General features: G+C 43.8%; 1 protein-coding gene and 1 long non-coding RNA gene across 2 annotated transcripts in view; both read left to right on the top strand.

The window, feature by feature from the left end:
• Positions 1 to 4,277: 4,277 nt before the first annotated feature.
• The window catches only part of WDR43 (WD repeat domain 43), a 38,609-nt gene continuing 33,713 nt past the window's right edge, over positions 4,278 to 9,173 (top strand). Inside the window, exon 1 of the mRNA XM_006061055.4 lies at positions 4,278 to 4,556. Coding sequence (XP_006061117.3) covers positions 4,332 to 4,556 — 225 coding nt within the window. The 5' untranslated portion in view covers positions 4,278 to 4,331. The remainder of the gene's footprint in view (positions 4,557 to 9,173) is intronic.
• LOC112578102 lies at positions 4,563 to 8,813 on the top strand. The gene is made up of 2 exons (XR_003102349.3): positions 4,563 to 5,249; positions 6,190 to 8,813. It is a non-coding gene; the product is annotated as an uncharacterized LOC112578102 (long non-coding RNA).

Here is a 9,173-nt window from a genome sequence, read left to right as displayed (position 1 = left end):
CCTGCAGCAGGCCACCGCTGACCCACACCTCCGCCAGAGACTCCTGGACACCCACGCCTCCGCCAGAGACTCCTGGACACCCACGGGCAAGTCTGAGTCAGTCTCTTGTGGGGTCATTGCTCCTTTCTCCTGGGTCCTGGTGCACACAAGTTTCTGTTTGTGCCCTCCAAGAGTGTTTCCCCAGTCCTGTGTAAGTTCTGATGGCTCTATGGTGGGGTTAATGGCAACCTCCTTCAAGAGGGCTTATGCCATACCCAGGTCTACTGCACCTAGAGCCCCTGCCCCTCAGCAGTCCACTGCTGACCGGTACCTCCTCAGGAGACACTCAAACACAGTTCTGTCTCAATCTCTGTGGGGTCTCTGGGTCCTGGTGTGTACAAGGTATGTTTGAGCCCTCAGAGCACGTCTGGCAGGTATGGGGTTTGATTCTAAATGTGATTTCACCCCTACTACTGTCTTGCACTCATCTCACAAGGTAGCAATGTAATGCTCAAAATTCTCCAAGCTAGGCTTCAACAGTATGTGAACTGAGAACTTCCAGATGTTTAAGCTGAATTTAGTAAAGGCAGAGGAACAAGAGATCAAATTGCCAAGTCCGTTGGATTGTAGAAAAAGCAAGAGAGTTCCAGAAAAACATCTTACTTCTGCTTCATTGACTATGCTAAAGCCTTTGACTCTGTGGATCACAACAAATTGTGGAAAATTCTTAAAGAGATGGGAATACCAGACCACCTTACTTGTCTCTTGAGAAATCTCTATGCAGATCAAGAAGCAACAGTTAGAACCAAACATGGAACAACGGACTGGTTCCAAATTGGGAAAGGAGTACGTCAAGGCTGTATGTTGTCACCTTGCTTATTTAACTTATATGCAGGGTACATCATGCGAAATGCTGAACTGGCTGCAGCGCAAGCTGAAATCAAGATTCCAGAGAGAAATATCAATAACTTCAGATATGCACATAACATCACCCTTATGGCAGAAAAGGAAGATGAACTAAAGAGCCTCTTGATGAAAGTGAAAGAGGAGAGTGAAAAAGTTGACTTAAAACTCAACATTCAGAAAACTAAGATCATGGCATATGGTTCCACCACTTCATGGCAAATAGATGGGGAAATAATGGAAACAGTGACAGACTTTCTTTTCTTGGGCTCCAAAATCACTGCAGATGGTGACTGCAGCCATGAGATTAAAATATGTTTGTGCCTTTGAAGAAAAGCTATGCCAAAACTAGACAGCGTATTAAAAAGCAGAGAGATTTCTTTACAGACAAAGGTCCATCTAGTCAAAGCTATGGTTTTTCCAGTAGTCATGTATGGATGTGAGAGTTAGACTATAAAGAAAGCTGAGTGCTGAAGAATTGATGCTTCTGAACTGTGGGGATGGAGAAGACTCTTGAGAGTCCTTTAGACAGTAAGGAGATCCAACTAGTCCATCCTAAAGGAAATCAGTCCTGAATATTCATTGGAAGGACTGATGCTGAAGCTGAATCTCCAGTACTTTGGCCACCTGATGTGAAGAACTGACTTGTTGGAAAAGACTCTAATGCTGGGAAAAATTGAAGGTGGGAGGAGAAGAGGCCAACAGAGGATGAGATGGTTGGATGGCATCACCGACTTGATGGACATGAGTTTGAGCAAGCTCCGGGAGTTGATGGTGGATAGGGATGCCTAGTGTGCTGCATTCCTTTGGGTCGCAAACAGTTGGACACGACTGAGGGACTGAACTGAACTGAACTGACCATGGAACTAGGGCCCCAACAGTAGAATTGTGGAATCCTAACCACTGGCCTGCCAGGGAACTCCCAGGCTTGTGGTTTTACCAAGACTTTGATGAGGGAAAGAGGCAAGGGAGTTGAGGGTTGTAATGAGAGAATTTAGGATAAATTAAGAGGAAAGTGCGGCCATCAGGGAGGAGGTATGAGGGCTGGTGAAAAGACTATGCTATGCTATGCTATGCTACATCACTTCAGTCGTGTCCGACTCTGTGTGACCACATAGACGGCAGCCCACCAGGCTCCCCTGTCCCTGGGATTCTCTAGGCAAGAAAACTGGAGTGGGTTGCCATTTCCTTCTCCAATGCATGAAAGTGAAAAGTGAAAGTGAAGTCACTCAGTCGTGTCCGACTCTTAGTGACCCCATGGACTGCAGCCTACCAGGCTCCTCCGTCCATGGGATTTTCCAGGCAAGAGTACTGGAGTGGGGTGCCATTGCCTTAGGATGAATGAATTGATGGTCTGGTCGGGTAGAAGGACCAGCTGAATGCTGGGAGTCAGAGGGAGTGAGCTGAAAAGATTGGAGTTGGTAGTATAGACTAGTGTGTGGAAACTGAGATTATGAAAGAGGTGCATTTATTGCATGGCAAGGTCTGGGATATGACAGTGGGAGTGAGTGACTGGTGTGGCATAGAGATCATTGAAAGGGAGGAGGTCAAGGAATTGATATGCTTGGGTATCAGAGGGTCATCTATATAAACCCTACATACTCATTGGGTCTGATTGCCTGTGCTCAAGCTCTTCCTCCATTGCCTAGCTGTACACATCAATTTCTTATCAGAAAGATGTAGATGTTGATAGTTTCTACATTCTAAGGCTGTTGTGAGGACTAAATGAATTAATACACACAGAGCACCTAGAAGACTGCCTGATGTATAATTCATGCAAAACAAGCTTTTATTTTCATTTATGACTAACGAATCTGTAACTCTAGCTCAGACCTGTCTTTATGAAGACTAGCACAAGCTCTTTTATAACCAAAATCCTAGAAATAGCTGTCTATACTTTTTTGCCCTTTCTCACCTCCCATTCCCCACTTTATGAAGACTAGCACAAGCTCTTTTATAACAAAAATCCTAGAAATAGCTGTCTATACTTTTTTGCCCTTTCTTACCTCCCATTCCCCGCTCTATTTTCCGCAATGAGTTATTCCCCTACCTCTGTACTAAAAATGCTTTTGAAAAGCCAACAATGATCTTGATCTTGCTATTGATTCTCAGTCTTCATCTTACAGAATTTGACATGGTTTTGATTATGTCTTGCTTCTGAAATCCTTATAAAATTTTTGGTTTTCAGGGCATCTCATTCTCCAGGGCTTTAATCACTGTTAACCCTTCTTAATCTCCTTCGCTGGCTTCTCTTTCTGTTCCTGACAGATTAGCACATTTTGGAGCTAAGCTTTTTTCTCTATTTATACTTACACTCTAGATGATCTGACCAGTCCTACAGTTTCAAATAGCATCTGAATACTAATGCATGCACAATTTATATCTGTGATTTCCTCATATATCTGACTTTCCACTGAGTAACTCTGTTTGGATGTCTAATGGCCATCTCAGCCTTAACTGTCCAAAACAGAAGTCTTGATTTCCACTCCATCCAGACCCATTTCCCCAGTTCAGCTAATGGTTATTTATTCACCATTCACTTATCCTCTCAGGCCTTAGAGTCATCCTTCACTCTTCCTCATCCTTCATAATCAATCCATTTAGCAAGTCTTGTTGGCTCAACTTCAGGCTATATCTGAATCTGGACCATTTCTCACCACCACAATCCACCATCCTCCTTCTTTCTTGTCTCTTTGCTTTCATTCTTGCCCCTCTACTGTCTCCATGAAACATGCAGGAGGCCTTTTAAAATGTAGATCAGTTTATGTCATTCCAGATAATATAAAATGCAGATTTTACCATGACTCTCTCTACTTATAAAAGATTCAGAGTCTCCTATAGCCCTGAGGGCAGTGGGTTTCTTTTGTGTGTGTGTGTTTTTCCTGCTGATCAATAAACTCTGTGTGGCTGAATAGTACCTGACCTTTCTTGAATCAGAAATTTGGTGAAATGTTATGGAGACATTAAAAACTGAACATTTGGTGCGGTAACATGGGATAAATCTTGACCAAAGAAGACTGAAAAGACTCTCCCTTTACTTTAACACTATTATGATTGAATAAATTGTTAACGTGAGCAGCATTACAGATTTTAAGTGGATAAGGAAAAATGGAAAGTGTTGTCACAATCACGGAATTATAGCTGAACGCTTGTTTCAAACATCTCGTTCAATCATGTTATTTAAATTAAAACAAAAAACACCTTTTCCCTTTTTTTTAAGGCAGGAGTCCTGTTATTCTCCTCCACTCACTCGTCTCCAGAACAAATTAGCACTGAGCCCACCGGGCCACCGTCCATGGGTAGGCGGTCCAACGCTCGCTCGCATCTCGAAGAGATACTCCCTCTGCTCCCTCAACTCCCTCCGCCCCACTTCCTCCCTCCAGGCCCCGCCCCTCCCCGATGCGCCTGCGCAGGGCCGAACACGTGGCTGCCGCGGAGCCAGAGCAGCAATGGCGGCGGGTGGCGGTGGTGTTGCCGACCCCCTGTCCCCCGCGGGGGTCCCCTGCGCTTTCTCCCCGCAGAGCCAGGCCTATTTCGCTTTAGCGTCTACCGACGGTCACCTGCGAGTGTGGGAGACAGCCAACAACCGGCTACACCAGGAGTACGTGCCTTCCGCGCACCTCAGCGGTACCTGCACCTGCCTGGCCTGGGCGCCAGCGAGGCTGCAGGCCAAGGTAAAGTGAGCAGAACGGCGCGGGGCGGGCACTCTCCCAGGCTCGGCCTTATTGCCCCCCGGCCCGGCGGCGCGCGGTCTGGCATCGCGCGTGGCCCTCGGAGGCCCGGAGCGAGGAGGCACCGAGCGCAGTGGCGGCGCAGGGTGGGCCCACGCCGCCACCCCCGTGCGCGGCCTGTCCAGAGGGCAGAGAGAACGGGTGCGGCCAGATCCGACGGGCAGTGGACTTGAGCCCTACCGGCGGGCTCCGTACTGTCTGGGCCTCTCTGTCGCCCGGGCCGCCATATTCGCCGAGGCCCCAGGCCCCCCAGGGGCGGCTTCCTGCTGCCCGGCCGGTTCTGTTGGCTTGCGCTCTTCAGAACTCTGGCTTTTGACAGAGCCCCGCTTTGGGGCAGTACTATTCTCCGACCCTTACCGAGCTCATCGACTTTCTTTGGGCAGTTAAAATGAACAAGTCTGTTTCCTTGCTTCCGGACACCCCCATCCACCCCCCCCCCCCACCCTTGGGTGCCGGCTCACCACGTGTTCTCTCCCGCGTCTAGGATGTGAGACTCTTGAAAGTCCTCACTTTCCCAGCCTGGGTTCCATTCTAAGCCATTTGAACCTTCTTGCTTTTAAAGTTTTAACATCTGAACGCCTCGCCCTTGATACATCCTCTTTTCCCCAAGTCTGAAGTCTGCATTAAGACATGGAGGTAAAGTGAAATTGTAGCTTAACTTAACGAACATGAGTCCAAGTGAAGTTTCTCTTAGACCGGGCTACTGCTGAGTTAGGGAAAGCTTTTCACTCTTAGGGACCCATCTCAGTTAAGATGCCATTCACTTTTGAGTCACTCGACTACGTCTGCACTAACTCAGACGCACGTGGGTACTGCACCTATAAGGTAGCCGGCCCGAATCAGTGCAGTATGATTTGAAAATGTCAGTATTGAGCTGTGTGGGGTTTAGCTAACACTCTGTTTCAACCTTAAAAAGTGTTTAAACACAAATGCACTAAAAAGGGGGAAAAACAACAACAACAACTGTTTAGTACAGATTTTAACTCCCTCTGACTATTCCAGGAAACTTTCCTCTAACTTTTTAGGTTGAAAGTCGGGATATAACTAATTTGTTACACTTTGCATGAGTATGTTTAGATATTTTTCAGATATTAAGCTAGGTTTTTATATTTTCTAGATGAAGTAACTCCGATTGACTATTAAAGAAGCCTTATCAGTGCACAAAACTAGGACTTAACAAAAATCACAGTTGTCATCAAGATTACAGCACTCTGCATATTTCTCCTTTTCAGATTTCTGTGTGTGTGTTTTTTAACAGTCTTGTAAATGATAATAGTTCTAATGGTGATAGGAAATGTGGAGCAATGGTTAGATGCAAGGACCCAAACTAGACTCCTGGCCTGGAATCCAGGCTTGGTGTCTTTGTATTTGTGCCTCTAGTTGCTCATTTGTAAAATAGGAGTAATAGCGCTCACCTCAAGAGTGGTTGTGAAGGTTAGTATTACTTAATGATGCTAACACGTCTAGAGTAGTTCCTGGTGTGTAAGTGCTGCAAGTATTAATTGTTGTTACTGTCTCTTGTTTGCATGGTTAGTCCTGCACGGTAGATTAAAAACTAACTTTTTGCTTTGTTCAGGGAGAAGAACCAGGTTTTGGAAAATCAAGCAACTTGAAAAACAACCAAAAATAGAACCAGGACTAGAACACCGGTGTTTAGAGCTCAGCTCTTCATTATGAGCAACAAATCATTACTATTAGGCTGGCAGACATTTGTCACCCACTTGATTTTCTCTTGCCTTGCAATCATATGTCTGAGGAATAAAACTTTTACCTAGTCATAAACTTACTGTTAAAATCAGTTTGGGATTATTTATAGCACAATGATACGGTAGAAAAATGGGTTTGGTTTCATACCCATGAACCAAACTTGTTTTGTCACATTGAGCAAGTCACTCTACTTTTGGAGGCCTCCTTGAAAAAGAGTCAGGCTGCATTAAAAAAAGTTCTTACAGGCTTCAGTATCCTTTTACTCGTATGCTCTCACTTTAGCCAGCTGACTCTATGAAATGCCCTAAAGTCACATTTTTAAAAACTTGAGAGTCAGAACTAAGAAGGTTTAACTGACTTCACCAAAGCCTTAATAACCAGTGAAGTAGTTGTGGCCATTAGAGTTGAGGGCATTGACTCCTGATCCAGTGCTCTTACTTGAACCTTAGATCTTGAGTCATAGAATTGAGAACTGGGAGCAATGTAGAGACATCCAGTGTTCATCATCTTGGGGTTGTATTCTCTTGGAACATCAATTTCACTTGAAAATTAGGGAGAGAAGCAATTTTCCTGTATTACACTTGCATGTGTACTTTGTAAAATTTTAAAGTCAGGTGATTTTTAAAGATAGTGGTTGCTGCAAATCTTCATTTTCTGCCTTTGCTCCCAGGTCCCTGGGTTATGATCCTTGCCACTTAAGTTCTAACATGTTTTCATAAACTTTTATTGTAGATTTATAGTATTTTATAGGAGTATTCTGTGGTTTAGTAACTGGCAGTTTGCCACCCAAGGACAAAGTTTGTTGACATTACACTTATTAGTGGAGAAAAATGATTTGGTGCTGGGTTTCTTGGGTGACAGGAGTTAAAGCAGTGGTTCATAAATTTTTAGAAAAATTAGACTGCTGCTGCTTGTTTTTGGTCACAAAATGATTATAATTCTTTGCATCTATGTCACAGTGGTCTTTAGGACTTTATTGTATGTATTATGTAGCTAAGCATTTTATTTCAGTGATGGAGCCTGGAGGAAGAGGACCGCAAATGATGATGAGGAACATGCAAGGAGACAGGTTGATGGACTGGGTGAACGCTGTTTTTAGAGTCTCAGGTTTATGTGTTTAAGGCTGAGATGTTAGATGATATGCCAGAGGCACACATTAAGTGGCTGAGCCACCTGCCATTTCATTGCTCCTTTAAGATCCAAACTTTTCAGTTTTTCCTTCCCTAACTGCTGAAAAGTCCTGAAGAAACGGACTGGCTACCACAGTAAATGCATTTATGTTGCTTTGCTGTCACTGCAGTTAAAATGACCCTGCATAGCTTAGTGCTTATTGAATGAAGCACATGGCATTTCAGGCTTTGGACAAGGCAGGCACAGTAGCATTAAGCATGTTTCTGGGAAAGACCTGAGCAACCCCAGTCCTAACCCTTAGAGAAGAAGCACAGTCTACTTATGTTACGATATAATGCTCTGTCCTAAGGTCTCTCCAGTGTTTAGACTTAAAAAGAGTAAGGTTTGCATATTAGATCTTATTGGCAGAAATAAATTAAGATTTATTTTTGATGTACATACTGTATGTAATTACATGTAAAATGCACACATTTTATTCATTGTTACCCATGAAACTTGAGCATTTGCCAGAGTAAGGGACAGCTAAAATAGGCCAAGAAATGGTGGCATAGGAGACCAATTGCAGAATGAAACTTGAAACTTTGCCATTATTTTCAGTGACTAGAGGTCAGTATTTCTCAAAAATAGGTTTCCAACTATTAGTGGATTGTGAAATAGATTTAGTGGATTGTGATAGCATTACAGAAATGGCATAGATAATATAGAGTGTATTTTGCACAGTAAAGTTTAAGTTTTTTGGTGAAATTTGTTTCAGCTGTATACACACATGTTTTTATGAGTGTGGATGTATGTAAACTCTTCTTACTCTGGGATCTCAGCCTAAAAAGTCAGTGCTTAATTGATCAAAATCAGACTTCTCATCACCTGGTGGTGCTTTTTCTCTCTGTCTTCACATCTGTACCATGCCTTGCTTTTATGAATCATGCACATGCAGATTCTCACTCAGCCTTCCGATTGCCTTCTAGATCAAACACGGCTTTCTTGAGACTGTTGTTGGCATTTATTGCTTATCTCAGCCAGCCCTTCACACTGGCAAAGACTCTGTAGTCTAAGTAATAGACCCTATCCTTTTGGTCTTCATTCCTGGTACCTTCTGGAGCTCAGATTTTCTTCTCTCTTTTTCCCCCCCCTGCTTCGTGTGGCTTGTTGGATGTTAGTTCCCTGACCAGGGATTGAACTGGAGCCCAGCAGTGAAAGTGCCCGAGTCCTCACCATGGAACCACCAGGAAATTCCCTGAAACTCAGATTTTCTGATTACAGATAGATGAACTAAATTTTTAGCCTAACTTTTCCATTACTTTATATATTTACACATGTCATTAACATGCACATGACATGAAACAAAGCAGTATGACTAAGACATTAAAGAAGAAATAAAGACATTTCAGATATACTGTGTCTGTAATGCAAAACAGAGTATGACCTGAGTCTTAAGAGAAAGAGGAGGTTTTTGTGGAGAGAACATATTTGAGGTTGACCCTGAAGCATGGATCGAATTTTTTTTTTTTAACCAAATTGAAAATTGAGATGGGTAGAAAAAGTTCTCTCCTTAAGGAGGGACAAGCCAATGGGAAAGTGTATTCGTGACTCTGGTGGCTCAGATGGTAAAGAATCTGCCCGCAGTGCAGCAGATCCAGGTTAGATCCCTGGGTCGAGTAGATCCCCTGGAGAAGGGAATGGCAACCCACTCCAGTATTCTTGCCCAGAGAACTCCATGGACAG

Source organism: Bubalus bubalis, chromosome 12, assembly GCF_019923935.1.
Source record: "Bubalus bubalis isolate 160015118507 breed Murrah chromosome 12, NDDB_SH_1, whole genome shotgun sequence".
Lineage (NCBI taxonomy): Eukaryota > Metazoa > Chordata > Mammalia > Artiodactyla > Bovidae > Bubalus > Bubalus bubalis.
The sequence above is the reverse complement of the archived record's forward strand: the minus strand, read 5'-3'. Positions and strand labels throughout refer to the sequence as shown.